Below are 17,445 nucleotides of genomic sequence, written 5' to 3' on the forward strand. Positions count from 1 at the left end.
ATGGTAACACTTAAATATTTTAAAGGCTAAATAATTACATATCTTGAAATTAAATAGAAAATGTTAAGATCCTTTGACTAAATCTAGATTTGTAAGACAGTAGTCTGTTTTCCATTTTCTATATTCTTACCTGTTGTTAGATTTTGAGATCTTTTTCTATAGAGTATAAATGTTTTTTTTTTTTCATTAGTTTCTCACTAGTTTGCTAGGAACATGTATTGTTTTAGTCTTTAAATTCTTTTCTAGAGATATTCAGAGCTTTAATTACTTGAAAAGAGAAAAAAAGTTATGATGGGGTTTAAAATATTAATCCCATTTTTAAAACACGCATGGTCTCTAAAAGAGAGGTACCTACGTTTGTCATTTTAATAAAAAATTGCCGTACAAGTTTCTAAGTTGTGGCATACAGCAAACACGTAGTAGGATATACCTCTACTGTCCAAAGAGGTGATAATATGAAGTGACTATGCAAAATGCAGGACATTTCTGCTATGTATCCTGAACTTCAGGGGTCTATAGAAAATAATAATGAAGATGAGAGTAACAGCTAATACTTACTGCATAGTCACTATATCCCAGGCACTACTTCAAGAACTTTATATGTATTAATTCATTTATTCCTCACAGCTTCATTACAATGGTATTATTAACTCCATTTCATAGGTGAAAATATTAACGGAGAAATTAATTAACTTGTTCAAAGTAAAAGTTTGTAAGGACAGACAGAATATGCATCTGTCTGCCTCCAGAAGCCTCATTCTTAACCCCTATGCTTTATCTGCCTCCTCATGACACTTGTACTAGGCTCTTGGGTATGTCTCCATGTCTCATTCATAAATCTTTCAGAATAAGGATACTACATTACAAAAAAAGTACTGTATACCTTAATGTTTTTCTACTTTCTTCTTCATATTTACCCAAGGGATACAGGAGTACTGATGCATAGGGACACTTGTACCCCAATGTTTATAGCAGCACTCTCAACAATAGCCAAATTATGGAAAGAGCCTAAATGTCCATCAACTGATGAATGGATAAAGAAATTGTGGTTTATATACACAATGGAGTACTACGTGGCAATGAGAAAGAACGAAATATGGCTCTTTGTAGCAACGTGGATGGAACTGGAGAGAGTGATGCTAAGTGAAATAAGTCACACAGAGAAAGACAGATACCATATGTTTACACTCTTATGTGGATCCTGAGAAACTTAACAGAAACCCATGGGGGAGGGGAAGGAAAAAAAAAAAAGAGGTTAGAGTGGGAGAGAGCCAAAGCATAAGAGACTCTTAAAAACTGAGAACAAACTGAGGGTTGATGGGGGGTGGGAGGGGGGGGAGGGTGGGTGACGGGTATTAAGGAGGGCACCTGTTGGGATGAGCACTGGGTGTTGTATGGAAACCAATTTGACAATAAATTTCATATATTGAAAAAAAAAAAAAGATTTTATTTTTAAGTAATTCTACGGACTGAGACAGCCAGGTACTACCTTCTTCTGCACGTTTAAACATTCTGTAATCTTAACACTTTAGTTTACTCTTAAAGCCTCAATACTGAAAGACAAATCAAGACCAAGTTAACTCTGGAAATAATCTGCTGTGTACTTAAGTCATTTTTTAAGTAACCATGCTCCAAGAAAGGGCACTGTCTCTTGGCCCACTAACTAGGAAGCTGCTAGGAAAAAAGAATTGTGCAAAAAACTCACCTGGTGTTTGGTAATACTTTTCCCAGAAGAAAATGGCTTTTGAAACAAAACCATAAAAAATGCAGTTCTGTGGATATTGAAACATTAATATATTAATATTTGTCTTATATACAAGGTGTAATGTTAAGATATTTATCTTAAACAAATACACTAGAACTTGAAAGGTATGTTACCCTCTAAAAAATTATACTGGAGAACAATATTTATTCAAATAAAGCTTCCACTGCAACATTTTGGGGAATGCTTATTTTGTAATTATCTTCAGAACCAATTCACAAGCCACAAAAGAAAAGGAGTCTCAATGTTTTTTCATACTGGGAAATATAAAAAAAAAAAATCTATCTTCTCCAAAATTTAATAACAAATCTTGAAATAAAAGAAATGAAGAAAGTACTTATTGTATGTCTTTAGGTTTCACATTCCCAAAATGATTATATAAAAATGCATACAACTGCTTAAAATTTCCTAGTAAAGAATCACTTTCCATAATTGCTAAAATTAACTCCCAGGAGTCTTTAATAGACTGTTATTAACAGAAAGTAGTCGCTATCAATCTCAAGATCTAGAGAAACTTTATTTACAGAGAATTTCTTGCAATATGCAGAATAATGTAAATTTATATTATATGAGGACCCTGTAGTGTGAAGGGAACATATAATGAACAAAACCCAGCACAGATTAACTTAGAAAATAAGGAACATCTGTGCCAAGACAAGTCTCAGGTAACATTCTACCTGCTGGAAGGCTGAACTACACCAGTGGTATGGTCTGGAGACTCTTTTAGGGAAACTGTAGCATCAAAACTATTTTTACAAAAATTCTAATAAATTATCTGCTCTTTTCACTTTTATGCTCTCAGGGGTATACAGTGGAGCTCTTCAGAGGTTAACTGATAAAAGAGATCCTGCAACAGACTCAACGCTGAAACAGATATGAGAACTTAGCAATCTTCTATTAAGCTGGACATTAAAAGAAATCTACAAAAACTTCATTAATGCAAAGTACAGTATAAGTCTAGTTTTGGCAAGCTATTACAGTACAATAATCATTTAAAAAATTCTCTTTGTACCTCTAACCTTAGGTATTCTATTTTTTTATTAAATTATCATACATTAGTGAGGAGGGATAAATAGCACAATATATTCTATCTAAAATTTCTTAAAGATACTCAGTTAAAACAGGAGTTTCAAATAAATAAAACATAAGGAAAAAGGAATCACACACACTCACCCAAGTTTTAATATAAAAATGAACTGAACAATGTGAACTGCTTTTAGGAGATCGTATGATTCAAAAAGTCCCACAGCCTTCAAAAATTTAGTCAAACATAGTAACACAATATATTTTGTTAATCTGAAAAATAAAAGCAGAAACAAGTTTCAGTATCATTAAAATCACAAGGAACTCTGTCATCTGTTCTTTTCTTATTATACAAGTATTGGGATCATTAGAAAAACCTCAGATATTCATTAAAAACATCAAACAAAAGCCCAAACAACTCACCATCTACATAACTACTATTAACATTTTGGTATATATACTTGCAGATTGTGTTCTTTTTAATGTTTATTTATTTATTTTGATAGAGGGAGGAGGGTGGGGCAGAGAAAGAGGGAGAGAATTCCAAGCGGGCTCTGGGCTCTCAGTGTGGAGCCTGACTCAGGGATCGACCCCATGAACCGTGAGATCCTGACCTGTGCAGAAATCAAGAGATGGTCTCTTAACGAACTGAGCTGCTCAGGTGCCCCCAGATTCTTTTCAATGTATAGACCATGTGTCTATGTATATGTGTGTATGTGTGTGTATAGTCTGTTCTTCAACAGACTCCAAAGTCTACCTGCAATGAAACTAGAAGAGCACGCTGTAGGAAGAAACAGAGGAATGGTAAATGCTTTAGATTTACCCCTCCTCTGCTTTGCTATGTGGCTGCAGTGAAAGTCATGGTTGAAAAGTCAAACAACCTGCCCTACAGAGTCTTGTAAAGGCTCAGGAATCTGAAGCACCTGAGAAAGGCCTGGGGAGTTAAAAAGAGAAGCATCAAGAAGTCTTCCAAGTAGTTAGATCCCCACATTCTCACCCAGCAGAGCCAGGCAACTACCTCTCCTCAATCATGACAGGACAGATGAGGCTTAGCTTCTGGAGATGTCTAGACAAAAGGCAAAGAGAGGAGGCATGAAGTGCTAGAATAAAACCATGGAAATTAAAGGAAGTTTCTTAACACCACCCCACCTCCCTTTCCTCTTCTACCTCCAATATCCTAACGGCTGGGCTGCAATCTCCCAGCAGAACCCTTCTAGGGATCCACTAGGGTTACGCCTCACACAGGTATTCATTCTAATTAGCTTTTTAGCCCTCACTCAAATATGAATAGCAAACATAGATAATCAATCCTTTAAGATAAGCTTATGAAAGGCCAAACAAACAGAAACAACAAATTTAACAGATAAAGATATTACAGGTAATAGCAGAAAACAACAAAGAATAATAAATAATATTCTCTGAGATATAAGAAAGAATATTGCACGCATGAAAAAATTAGGCTGCCATAAAAAGGAAGAAAAAAGGAGCTCTTGAAAAAGAAACTAAAATTAGGGAAGAAATTACTTCAGTTTTCTGGCCTAGTAGTTTTCTTAGAATAAAACCATTATTCTTTGCATGAAACCCATTATCTGTGTGTCCATTGTAACCGTGTAATACTGAACCGTGAATACTGTAATAATGAACATTATAAAACATACACAAATTAGAAATAAAAAAGAAATAAAAAGTTGAGAAATTTAATATTTTTTCCTTCACCCTAATAGGAGATCTTGTGTAAGTAATACTCAGGAGACCACTTTTTAAGTTTACATCAAACAGGTGTTAGTACATTAAAAAGTAGGTACAAGGGATGTCCAAGGCCAGCACACTGGCAGAGATGAGAAGTCTCTACCAATGGGAGAAAAAATTCAAAAAGTAAACAGAATTTTAAAAGAAACCTAAGTCACTCAGAGTTAAAATAATCTGACATCAATGGGGATATCAATGTATATAGGACAGTATAAAACTTGATGAATGTGAATAATCAAGTGCCATGGCAGTGAATTAACATGAAAGAGCTAAACTACACTAAACAAACAGTAATCTGATTAAGAAGGCATGAAAATATAGACTTTAGTAAGATTTTGATGCAATTATTAAAAAAAATTTTAGTCCTTGAAAGAATGAATCTCAGCATCTTCACCAGCCAAGATGGCTCCTTTTCTGTTTTAGTCCAGATAGTATCATACTAAATTTAAAAAAAGAAAAAAAGATTTGAAGCAAAGTGGTTTTTCTTATCATGAACATAATCTGGGGGGCCTTTTATAGTGCAAACTGGGGATTTTAACTATGTGAAAATTAATCTCCCAAAAGCTAATAAAAATGTTACTGTCGAATCATGTAAATCACATCCTAAAGCATTCTAAAGAAGTTCCCATTTAACCCATTTGTTGATCAGTATAAACTTTCTTAAAATTTCTGTTTAAAAGATCAATCAGGGGGCAATGGGTAGCTTAGTTGGTTCAGCATCTGACTTCTGCTCAGGTCATGATCTCACAGTTTGTGAGTTTGAGCCCCACATAAGACTCTGTGCTGACAGCTCACAGCCTGCAGCCTGCTTCAGATTCTGTGTCCCCTCTCTCTGATCCACCCCCACTCATGCTGTGTTTCTGTCTCTCAAAAATAAACATTAAAAAAAAAAGATAAATCAGATTTTCTGGGATAATAAAAAATGTCCTATAGCTTGATCATGCTGGAAGTTACATAGGTTTACACATTTGTGAAAAATGCAAACTTACACCTTTAAAATAAAGTTATTTATTTATTTATTTATTTATTTATTTATGAGAGAGAGAGAGAGAGAGAGAGAGAGAGAGAAAGAGCGAGAGCATGAGAGAGCACATGCACACAAGCAGGGGAGAGGGACAGGAGAAAGAGAGAAAGAAAGAGAGAGAGAGAGAGAGGCAGGAAGGGAGGGAAAATCTTACTCAGGCTCCACTCGGAGTGTGGAGCCCCAGGTGGGGCTCGACCCCACGACCTTGGGATCATGACCTGAGCCGAAATCAAGAGTCGGAAGCTCAAATGACTGAGACACCCAGGCACCCCAAGTGTATTTTGTTTTTGGACTGTCTGTAGACTGGCTAAAAACACACAGTAAAACAAAAGAAATCTACCAAATGTCTAGCAATTGTACAAGTATGAAAGTAAATGTACATGTGCTAGAAAAACTGAACACTAATACCTTAGAAATTCTCTAGTTCAATTCCTCTCCTGTCACAGATTGGGAAATTAAAGCCCACAAAGTTAGCTAGGGTCAAGCCCCTGTCCCTTAAGTATGCTCGCTTTATTTATTTAATTTTTTAAAAATTTATTTTGAATGAGAGAGCGCACAAGTGAGGGAGGGGCAGAGAGAGAGGGAGAAAAGAGAATTCCCAGCAGGCTTCATGATATCAGCTGAGAGACCGACAGGGGGCTCAATCCCATGAACCATGAAATCATGACCTGAGCCGAAATCAACAGTCTGTTACTTAACTGACTGAGCCACCCAGGTACCCCTTTTTTTTAAGTAGGCTCCATGCCCAACGTGAGGCTTGAACTCACAATCCGGAGATCAACAGTCACATGCTCTACTGACTGAGCCGGCCAGGTGCCCAAGTATGCTCTTTTTAATAAGTCACACACAAAATCAAAGTTCATCCAAAGGCTTTGAGGGTTCCCATCTCAATTACACATTACACATTCATAATAATTTATTACACATTGTAATTATTACACATTTATAATGGCTCACACAAACAGTAAAATCATCTTTAAATTATACATTTGTAGTGGCCTACACGAATAGTAAAGTCACCTTTATTAAAAAATTTTTTTAAAATTATTTTTTAGAGAGAGAAAGACAGAGTTTGAGTGGGGGAGGGGCAGACAGAGAGGGAGACAGAATCCAAGCAGGCGCCAGGCTCTGAGCTGTCAGCACAGAGCGTGACATGGGGCTTGAACTCACAAACTGTGAGATCATGACCTGAGCCGAAATTGGACGCTTAACCGACTGAGCCACCCAGGGGCCCCTTATTTATTTATTTTGAGAGAGAGTGAGCATTCGAGCAGGGAAGGGGCAGAGAGAGAGAGAGAGGAAGACCAAAAATCCCAAGCAGCTTTTGCAAAGTTAGTGAAGAGGGTGATGTGGGGCTTGGACCCCTCACGGACTGCAAGATCATGACCTGAACCCAAGTCAGACGCTTAACCAACTGAGCCACCCAGGAGCCCCCAAATCATCTTTAAATATGAAAGACAAAATGCACATTAAAACCTAGGATTAATTTATATTTTGGCCCATTTAACCTGGAGAAAAACAGTCATATAGACTTTAGTACAGTGAACATATTAACTATATGAATGCTAAGTAAATATTCTGGTTAGGGTAGCAATTCAAAATTAACCAATGAAAATAAAAGTTGGGCTAGAAATCCACTGTTTATTAGTTCATAACACAGGGACCGTCATTATAGGTGGTCAGCAAATGTTCACCAAATGAAAGAATGTGAACTCTACAACTACACTTATGCGTTACAGTACCATCTCATACAGTAACATATAGAGTGCAAAAATAGAGTACCTTAAGAGGTAGTCCAAGCTTGTGGCAATCTGAACTATCAGCAACCCAGGCATGGACTCAGAATGAAAGAAAAGAATGAAATCAAGGAGAGAGGGACACTAGAAACCTCAAGGGCTTTACTCCTTAAACTCTTAATTAGGTGTAATAATAAGGCAGTAGGATAGAAGCAAGGACACAAAGAACAACAATGTCAAGATAGGGAGAGGAAAAACAAAGACCAGGAAAACCAGACAGACATACATTAAAAATCACCAGTGTGGGAATTCTCAATGTCAGCAAAGAGACCTGTACATTCTCCATGGGGCTAGTTAGCCTTTCTTCAAATTTTGTTTGCACACGTACTATATGTCAGATGCCATATGTGGCCAATGAGATCTAAGGGAAGACTGACAGGGTGGCTTCAAGTATAGCCTTCCCTCTTCCTGATAAAAGGGCAAGATCCAGCTGGAAATGCTTCTGTCTTCTTTCTGCCTTCAAGGGAGGAGCTTTATCTAAAAAATGTTATCAGAATGTTAACATTATCTAAAAAGTGTTATCCATCTTCTAACAAGCCTGAATATGAAAGCTGATACACTTAGGATGGCAGAAAGCAGAGGCAAAGAATCTGGGTCCTAGATGGTATCACTGAGGTTCTGAACAAATACCTGCAATCTCTGGTTTCTTTTATGTGAGAAGAATATATCCCTCTTTGTTTAAAGCTCTTAGTTTGGTTACTTACAACTAAATATATTTCTAGGTGCTATCTGTGACTCTTAATAGAGACAATGCTCTCAAGGAGTCTGAGGCCTAAGAAAGTGAGGCAAGCAAACAAGTATTTATGTGACCCAAATAAGTAATGGGACTTTTAAAATAGATGTAGAAGCAACTAACCCTAACTTTGGAAGCAAAGGTCTGTCTTCAGAGTTTGAGATGTGTAACTGTGTATTAAAGACTAAGTAGGAATTATAATGGAAGAAAAGGGAAAGGGTATTTCAAAGCAGACAGCAGCATTTGGAAAATACTAATACTAGGATTAAACCTTCGAATAAATGTATTTAAGCTCAATTAACTAAATCATAATGACCAGAAGTTATTAAGGAAAAGGCAAGTTATCTTTAATAAAATTATTCTGCCAAGATGGGGCAATAGGAGAAATTATTTCTAAGTTTTTTTTTTAATTTTTTTTTTTTTTTAACGTTTATTTATTTTTGAGACAGAGAGAGACAGAGCATGAACAGGGGAGGGTCAGAGAGAGGGAGACACAGAATCTGAAACAGGCTCCAGGCTCTGAGCTGTCAGCACAGAGCCCAACGCGGGGCTCAAACTCACGGACCGCGAGATCACGACCTGAGCCGAAGTCGGCTGCCCAACCGACTGAGCCACCCAGGTGCCCCTCTAAGTTATTTTTATTATTTTTCTAAATGTTTTTATTTTTTAGAGAGAGAGAGAGAGAGAAAGTGTGAGTGGGGGAAGGGCAGAGACAGAGGAGGAAAGAGGACCCTAATGTAGGAATTACTTTTATAATCTCTGTAGTTTAAAAATTAAAAAAGGAATAAAGAAAATTAGTATCATAATAGAGGGGCACCTGGGTAGGTTCAAACTCATAAACTCATAAACCATGAAATCATGACGTGAGCCAAAGCTCAACCGACTGAGCCACCCAGAAGCCTCTAAGTTACTTTTGTTTAAAGTATTAATAAAACTTTAAAATAAATAAGTTTGGTACTTCAAACACAAGATTTAGTCAGAAGGAACATTAATTTAAGTAAAATAGTTCTCGATAACTTACTACTATTATGATTTTTTACTTTTTTAATATTTTTTAATGTTTATGTATTTTTGAGAGAGAGAGAGAGTGCTACCAGAAGAGGGGCAGAACTCACAGACTGCTAGATCATGACCTGAGCCTAAGTTGTACTCGTAACCGACTGAGTCACCCAGGTGCCCCATATTATAATCTTTTTTAAAAAAATTAATTTTTTTGAGGGGGGGAGAGGCAGAAGGGGGGGGGGGGCGGGAAGGAGAGAACCTTAAGCAGGTTCAAGCACAGGGCAGAGAGACAGATAAAGACCTGAGACAAAATCAAGAGTCAGATGCTTAACCAACTGAGCTACCCAGGTGCCCCTCTATTATGATGACACTAATTTTCTTTATTCCCTTTTTAATTTTTAAACTACAGAGACTATAAAGTAATTCCTGAGAAGCTGCTTGTTATTAAAATTTTAGGTAAAATGGTTCCTAACTTCCTCCTCATAGGTGACCAACTGGTCATCCTTCCAAGCCATTTCCTTTGCACTTCTACATAGACACATGCATATATTATATATTGACATATTTACAATTGTACACATATTTTGATATTGCTATGTGACCTTCTGTGTAACATGTTGAAGATTTTTGGTACTATTATTAAACTAGGAAAATTATTTTAACATTTAGTTAAAAGTTGGACTCTCTGATTTTATTTTGAGAGCATTTCTTTGAGATAGAGAAAGAGAGAACACATGTGCAAGCACGGGGGAGGAGCAGAGAGAGGAGAGAGAGCAGGCTCTGCACTGTCAGCACAGAGTGCGATGTGGGGCTTGAACCCATGAACTGTAAGATCGTGACCTGAACAGAAATCAAGACTTGGATGCTCAACCGACTAAGCCACCCAGCTGCCCTGGACTCTGATTTTTAAAGTCTCAACGAAGTTTTCCTGTAGGCCTACAGATGAAACACCAGCTAAGGCAAAATAACCTTATACTAATAAGTAGGTACTGTAGTTCATATTGTGCAGGGAAACACTGAAACAGCTTTATTTACTAAGGAAAGATGTGGGGTGAGGAGAGGGAGGCTCTTCAACAGGGGCAGTGGTCTTTGAGCTACTTTCTGGGCAACTCTGGGAGACATACTTGACCTACTCAAGTTATAAATCATGATTGGCCATTAACTAGTTCCATCAAACATATCACTGGTCTTTTATATATAGGATTACAAAAATCTCTGGTTCTCTAAACCTGGAATTACTGAAATTTGGGTTTGGGTCTAAATGTGCTTCTTGGGCTTTGCCCAGCGCAGCAGCTCATGGTTCTCCAGTAAACAAAAACCAAAATCAGTACATGTAAGGCATGGGGTTTAAGATAACTGATTCCTAGTTCAGTTATTCTTTCTGTTAACTTCTGACAATAAACTTTTTTCTATTATATCAGTTTCTTGATCTGTGAAACAAGGATACTATTATGTAGTCTGTAGCACTGTATTAAGGATTAAATTAGATGCTATACTCAAAGCACATCAGACACAGGTGTCCAACAATGTTGACCATCACCCTGTTTCCTGCAAAGAGTACTTACAGAAGCCGAAAAGAAAGATTTTAAACAATTGTTTTAAATTGTGAATTTGGGCATAAAAATACCCACAAGTAAAGGATTTGTGAACTAGTTTCTGCTGCAGATTATAACTAGTATTGGATTATCAGTCTAGACAAAGGAAAATTCTTGCAACTGGGAATCTATTAAAAATGCAATCACTCCTGAGTTGAATTTTTCTAATGAACTACAAGAGCAGTTCTGCTAAGCAAAAGACTGTTTACTACATCTACTTAAGATAGTAATCTCCTGAATAAATAATACCTTGAAACTATTTAATAAAAATAATTTCTAGTTTACAGAAAAGTGGCAAGAATCATATACCCTTTACCTGGATTCCCTCATTGTTAATTGTCCCATTTGCATTCTCTCTCTCTCTCTTTAAATACAGGCGTTTTTTTCCTCAACCACTTAAGAATAAGTTACTTACAACACATTTTTTACCCCTAAATTTGGATTTCCTAAGAACATGGACATTTTCTTATAAAATCAGGAAAGTTTTCAACTTCAGAAAATTGAACATTTTTATGCTACTTCATCACCCATGGTCTAATTTTGTCAACAGACCTATTACTGTTCTTTACAGCAATTTTTTCCCTCTACTACGAAAATCCAGACCAGAATCGCCTATTGCATTTCCCTGTCATGGTTCGGTCAATAATATGCGATGCTGTTATTTACAAGAGATTAGACAATTAAACTTATACTACAAAAATGCAATTGATTAAAGTTCTGTTCCAGCATTTTATGTGTTCTTTTCTTTTCAGTAAAAAAAGGTGTGTTAGCAACGCTATTTCTACAGTTTCAAAGGATTTATCAAAACAATCTTTAAATCTCAAAAGGAGTAAGGAAAAAACAGAACTTCATTAAAAATGAAGACACTAAATACCAATTCCAACAAAACCGTTGCGGTGAATTCTATGCATCTTTGACACTACTTCAGAACTTAAGACAAATCAAGAAGGAGACACTCGCAAGTGGTTACTGTACTTACCTGTGGAGGTTAGTGGGAACATGGGGTGGGGGGCTGGTAAAGTGGTATTTCCGCTTTTCATTCTAGAAATTTTTGTAGTGTTTGAGGTGGGTTTTTTTTTTTTTTTTTGTATTTACCATGAGCACACATTTCTCATTTAATAATAAAAAAAATAAAATCAGAAAGATAAAGAAAACTAGATGCCGGGCTGCATTTTTGATGTACGGGGTTAACCTGAATATCGAAGTTCATCCGTTTGTACTTTGGTTTCTTCGCCTGAAGATGGTGACACCTTCCCCTAACTTACGCAGGGAGACGCCAGAAAGGTTAAGTAGTCACTAAACTACTGTTGCAGGGAGAAAGAGCCAAAAGAAATGTTTGTCACGGACCAGAGAAACGTCTCCCGTGGGCCGGCGGGCAGAGCGAAGGTTAACGGTCTGCCTTGAACAGACCAGAAACTCCAGCAGAACGGCCCTGGGTTTTAGAGCGTTCATTCTGCAGCGGGCAACAGGGGAGCCAAAGAAAGTCACAGGCACCCGAGGCAGAGGGAGAGGACGGACGGCTCCCGGCGCGCGCGAGCTGAGCTGAGGGCGCACCGGGCTGTCAATGGGACAGGAGGGACGCCGGTGCCCGCGCGCCCGGGGGGCAGCTGCCGTCCGGGTCCGCGAGTGGGAGAGCCGCTCCGGAGGCGCGAGCCGGGTGGGTCACACCTACCGAGCGCTGGGCACGTCCACCGGCCCGAGGCCACCGCCGCCGCTGGGGCTGGCTAGCACGTCCCCGCCGTATTTCTCCTCCATCCCGGGGCTCAGGAGCCGCCGCCGCTGCCCCCGCCGCGGGGTTTCCTCATGTCTCGCCGCTGCCGCGGAACAGCGGGCGCAGGCGCGTCACTCCCCCATGATAGCGGCCCCCTCGGGTCCCCACAGGCCAGGCCGCCACCGCCACCGCCGTCCCCGGCTCCTGCTCACCAGCACACGCGCGTTGGGACTAGGCCGCGGGCAGTTCCGGCGGCGCCGGGCTCCCCCGAGGCGCACCGGAGCGGACGTTGCCAGGCCACGTCATCGGGCCCAGCAGCCCTCACTCCCGGGGGAGTGCCCAGCCCTGCGCCTGCGCATAACAGAACACTCGCTTTCTCTCGCCCTTCCTTAGGCACCGCCTACACGGGTGACGGGATCGGATCGTTTCTCGGGATCAGCTCTTCGTATTGACGCTGCCGTCGCGCTTACCTGTCCCTGCAGCGCCACCTCTGTGCCGTCAGGAATACAGCCGATTCTTGTAGCACCGCGGAAGAAGGCATAGAAAATGGACAATGTGTGATCAAATACAATACAGTATCTTTTAAAATTTGGCTGCTAGACTATGCTAGACTTAATCCTGGTACATCAGTAAATCTTGGGTAGGGAGGACCAGGACTTATTAGGGTTTTTGTTTTGTTTTGTTTTTTTTTTCTGTTGCTAAAAATTTAGGAACGTGAGGTCTGCCAGTTTCAATTGTAACTCTGCCACTTAATAATTGGTCACTTGGCCTTTCTGTACCTCAATTTTCTTATTTGTAAAATAGGGATAGAAATATGTATGTCATAGGGTTGTTGGGAAGATTATATGTTATGTGAAAATGTCTAGAACATTTTGAAAGGTACACAGTAATCAGTGAATGTTAACTGTTATTATTACTCATAGGGAAATTTGTGGACTGGGTTGGGAGATGGAATGGGGTTTGGAGCTGTTTACAATACTGTACTTAATTTGAATATACATAAAAAGTCTTAATAACCTATGAAAGATTGAGAAATCACTGTCTATGCCTGCTCTGGCTTCATAATCTATTGTGGAAATATTTAGCAGTTTGCGAGCAAGGCCTGGTTCACCACAGTAAAGGTTAAAGGCACAAATGCTAAGGTTTCCCAAATAAGGTGTGATATGATTATACCTAGAAAAGACTCACTGATAGACAGAACTTGACCTGAAACTTGGATAAGATTTTAGATGTGGGAGGAAAGCACTGTGGGATGACTCATCCCATGTATAGAACACACAAGAATGGATGACTTAAAAACATTTTTTTTCAATGTTTGTTTTTGAGAGAGATTGCACACACAGTGCCAGCGGGAGAGGGACAGAGAGAGGGAGATATAGAATCTGAAGCAGGCTCCAGGATTGGAGCTGTCAGCACAGAGCCCCATGTGGGCCTTGAACTCAAGAACCGCAAGATCATCACCTGAGCTGAGGTTGGACAGTTAACCTACTGAACCACTTAGCCGCTCCGTGGAATGCATGACTTTAAAAGCTAAAGTGACTCCAGGGGTGCCTGGGTGGTCCAGTTGGTTAAGCATCTGACTTTGGTTTAGGTCATGATCTCATGGTTCTTGAGTTGAGCCCTGCATTGGGCTTCTGCTGTCAGCATAGAGCCCAAATCAGATCCTTTGTCTCCCTCTTTCTCTGCCCCTCCTGCAGATAGGTGCTCTCTCGCTCTCTCTCTCTCTCTCTCTCTCTCTCAAAAATAACTAATAAACACTAAAAACAAAAAAAAAGAAATTCATTAAAAAAAAAGCTAAAGTGACTCCAAGTGACTTTTCTGTAGCAATTTTTGTAGAATTTTTATTTTCCAATTAGAGTGGTAGTGTTAACAAGTAACTATTGTTTTTCTAGAGCAAGTTCCATTCTTTTGGAGCCCAGAAAACGAGGTAACATGACACGTGTGAGCTTGAATTCACTTGATATTTCTGATTTGGTTAGAATTATGGCACTTTTCTTTTAGGCCGATTTAAGGACATTTCCTACAACTGTGGAAGTTGTAGTGGAAGGACAAGTGCCTCTATGCTATTTCCCTTTGGTCACTTCTCAATCCATTTCAACCTGGCTTCTCCATCCATCAGTACCCTGAAATAGCTCTCTCATGGATATTTTTGAGCCATATATTACCTCACCCCTCTAAAGCTGTCGACATAGATGAACTCTTTTCTTGAAACATTCCTTTTTGTTGATTTTGTGAACTCCACAATGGTTGTCTCAAAGGAAGCTCAAGTTCTTTATGTTTCAAAGCCAGTACGTGATCTTTCCCATAAATCTGATTCTCTTCTAATGTTTTCTACCTCATTGAATGGCATCATTTATTTAGCTTAGCAAACCAACAACTAGCTATCATCTTGAACACCTCCCCTTCCTTGTGATCTATATTGAATCCATCACCAATTCATGTCATTTTTTTACCTTCTCAATATTTCTTGAATCAATCTAAATTTTTCCATTTCTATTACCACCATCAAGTCTAGGCTACCATTAACTTTTGTTTCAGCTACATTAGTAACCCATTCCAATTTTTTTTAAGTAAAAAAAATATTTATTTTTGAGAGACAGAGCGAGCAAGAGAGGGGCAGAGAGAGAGGGAGACACAGAAATCCGAATCCAAGGCAGGCTCCAGGCTCTGAACTGTCAGTGCAGAGCCTGACGACGTGGGACTCAAGCTCACCTGAGCTGAAGGCCAAAGCTTAACCAACTGAGCCACCCAGACACCACAGTAACCCCTTACTCATTTTGCAAGTTCAGTCTTTTACGTTATCCAATCTGTTTTCCACATTTTGTCATAGTATGGTAATATTTTCCTAATGCAAATCTTATAATGAACTGCCTACCCCACTGCATTTCACCCTGCAGTCTTTCAGTGGCTTTCTGTTACTCTTAAAAAAAATTTTTTTAATGTCTGTTTGTTTTTGAGAGAGGAGAGAGAGAGAGCACAGGAGGGGCAGAGAGAGAGGGGACAGAGGGTCCAAAGCAGGCTATGTGCAGACAGCAGAGAGCCTGATGCAGGGCTTGAATTCATGAACTGTGAGATCATGATCTGAGCTGCAGTCAGACGCTTAACCAACTGAGCCACCCAGGCGCTCTTTCCATTACTCTTAAGGGCCTCCATTACAAACTTGAATCAGTCAGGAATTCACACTGATACCTCCAATTACAATCCAACTGTAGATGTTTCATTCTAGACTTTCCCCTTGTATTTCTACCTCTCTTCCCTGAGAATGAGAAACATGGCTCCCATTATCCTCAATATATTGCCTTGTTTTCTCAGTCTTCTTGTGTGTAACCCATCTCATGATCATGTAGGTCATCTCCTTTTTGGCACAGCCAACTCATGCTAGCCTGGGAGGGCTGAGACTTCTCCTTCCCAGCTTTTATTTTTTAATCTACATTTGACTCATTTGCACACAGTGACAAATATGGAGCTGAAACATTTTCTTTCACTTTCACTTTCCATCATCTGGAAGGAGCAAGAAAGGGAACTAAATTTTTGGAGTGGCTCTTCTAAGAACCAGGTAATGTCTTATTTAGTTTTTATTTATTAATATTTTTAAAGTTTATTTATTTATTTTTGAGAGAGGGAGAGAGAGAGAGAGAGAACGAGAGAGAGAGTGCCAGCATGGGCAGGGGAGGAGCAGAGAGAGAGAGAGAGAGAGAGAGAGAGAGAGAGAGAGAGAGAGAGAATCCCAAGCAGGCTCTACACTGTCAGTGCAGACCCCAATGTGGGGCTCAAACTCACAAACTATGAGATCATGACCTGAGCAGAAAACAAGAATCAGAGGCTTAACCGACTGAGCTGCCCAGATGCCCCTCATTTAATTTTGAGATCCTTTCAAGGTTGGCATTATTTTATGCTGCAGAGTTAAACTCAAAAAGGGTTAAGTAAATTGTCAGTTATTATATAACTAGTAAGGCAAGACTACCCCCTAGAATGGCAAAGTGCCCTTCAGTGTCAGCTGTTTTACTCCTTTCTTCCTGATCGCATGAGTGACAACTGACTCCAATGTAGTAAGAGAACCATATGGGGAGCGCCTGTTTCATAAACCACTTGTGGGAATCTTGATTAAAGAATATGGTGGACGTTGTCATAAGGGGCAACTTAGCACCAGCTTCCTTCCTTCCAATGAATTTTGTTGAGTGCTTACCATATTCTAGGTCCACTTTCAGGTACTTGTTGCATTTCCCAGAAGCAAGCTCTGAGGTAAGAATTTGAATAAAAGTGACTTACTAGTAAATATCCCCAGGAAAAGCAGGAGAGTGGGAAGGAGAACAGGAAAGAAAGACAAGTAAGGATGTGTTATCAGGAAAAGTCCCACTGGGGAGCTTGGATACCGTGAAGATCACACCTCAGAGGGTCCTGATGGGGGTGAGCTGTCTTAGTGCGTCTGGGCTGCTATAACAAAAGTACCATAAACTGGGTGGTTTATAAACCACACACATTTATTTCTCCTAGGTTTGGAGGCTGAGAAATCCCAGATCAAGATGCTGGCAGTGGCAGTGTTAGTACCTAGTGAAGATCCACTTCCTGGTGTCACCTTTTCGCTGTGTCCTCACATGGTGGGAGAGGTGAGCTAGCTCTCTGTGTGTTTTTTATGTATTTGTTTGTTTTAATGTTTATTTTTTTATTTTTGAGAGAGAGCGTGAATGGGGGAGGTGCAGAGAGGTGGGGGGACAGAGGATCTGATATGGGCTCCATATTGACAGCAGAGAGCCCAATGTGGGGCTTGAACCCATGAACCATGAGATATGACCTGAGCCAAAGTCGGATGCTCAACTGACAGCCACCCAGGTGTCCCATCTATGTGTTTTTTTTTTTTTAATAAAGGCACTAATCTGAATCATGAGGGCAGAGCATAATAACCTAATAACCTCCCTAAGACCCAACTCTTAATATCATCACCTTGGGGGGTAACATTTCAACATATGAATCTTGGGGGAATACAAACATTCAGACCATAATGCAAGGGAATTGGGATATTTTGGGAGTTCTCTGACAATGAGAGGATGGT

General features: G+C 39.5%; 1 protein-coding gene and 1 long non-coding RNA gene across 2 annotated transcripts in view; one reads left to right on the forward strand and one right to left on the reverse strand.

Moving 5' to 3' along the window:
- The window catches only part of SLC30A5 (solute carrier family 30 member 5), a 35,462-nt gene extending 22,797 nt beyond the window's left edge, over window positions 1-12,665 (reverse strand). The window contains exons 1-3 of the mRNA XM_058730614.1: window positions 12,357-12,665; window positions 2,936-3,058; window positions 1,706-1,772 (exon numbers count right to left, since the gene is read on the reverse strand). Coding sequence (XP_058586597.1) covers window positions 1,706-1,772; window positions 2,936-3,058; window positions 12,357-12,439 — 273 coding nt within the window. The 5' untranslated portion in view covers window positions 12,440-12,665. The remainder of the gene's footprint in view (window positions 1-1,705; window positions 1,773-2,935; window positions 3,059-12,356) is intronic.
- Window positions 12,666-12,732: 67 nt separating this feature from the next.
- The window catches only part of LOC131512228 (uncharacterized), a 195,488-nt gene continuing 190,775 nt past the window's right edge, over window positions 12,733-17,445 (forward strand). The window contains exons 1-4 of the long non-coding RNA XR_009262038.1: window positions 12,733-12,950; window positions 15,848-15,951; window positions 16,681-16,802; window positions 16,890-17,002. This is a non-coding gene — a long non-coding RNA (uncharacterized LOC131512228). The remainder of the gene's footprint in view (window positions 12,951-15,847; window positions 15,952-16,680; window positions 16,803-16,889; window positions 17,003-17,445) is intronic.

This window comes from Neofelis nebulosa, chromosome 1 (assembly GCF_028018385.1).
Source record: "Neofelis nebulosa isolate mNeoNeb1 chromosome 1, mNeoNeb1.pri, whole genome shotgun sequence".
NCBI classification, from domain to species: Eukaryota; Metazoa; Chordata; class Mammalia; order Carnivora; family Felidae; genus Neofelis; species Neofelis nebulosa.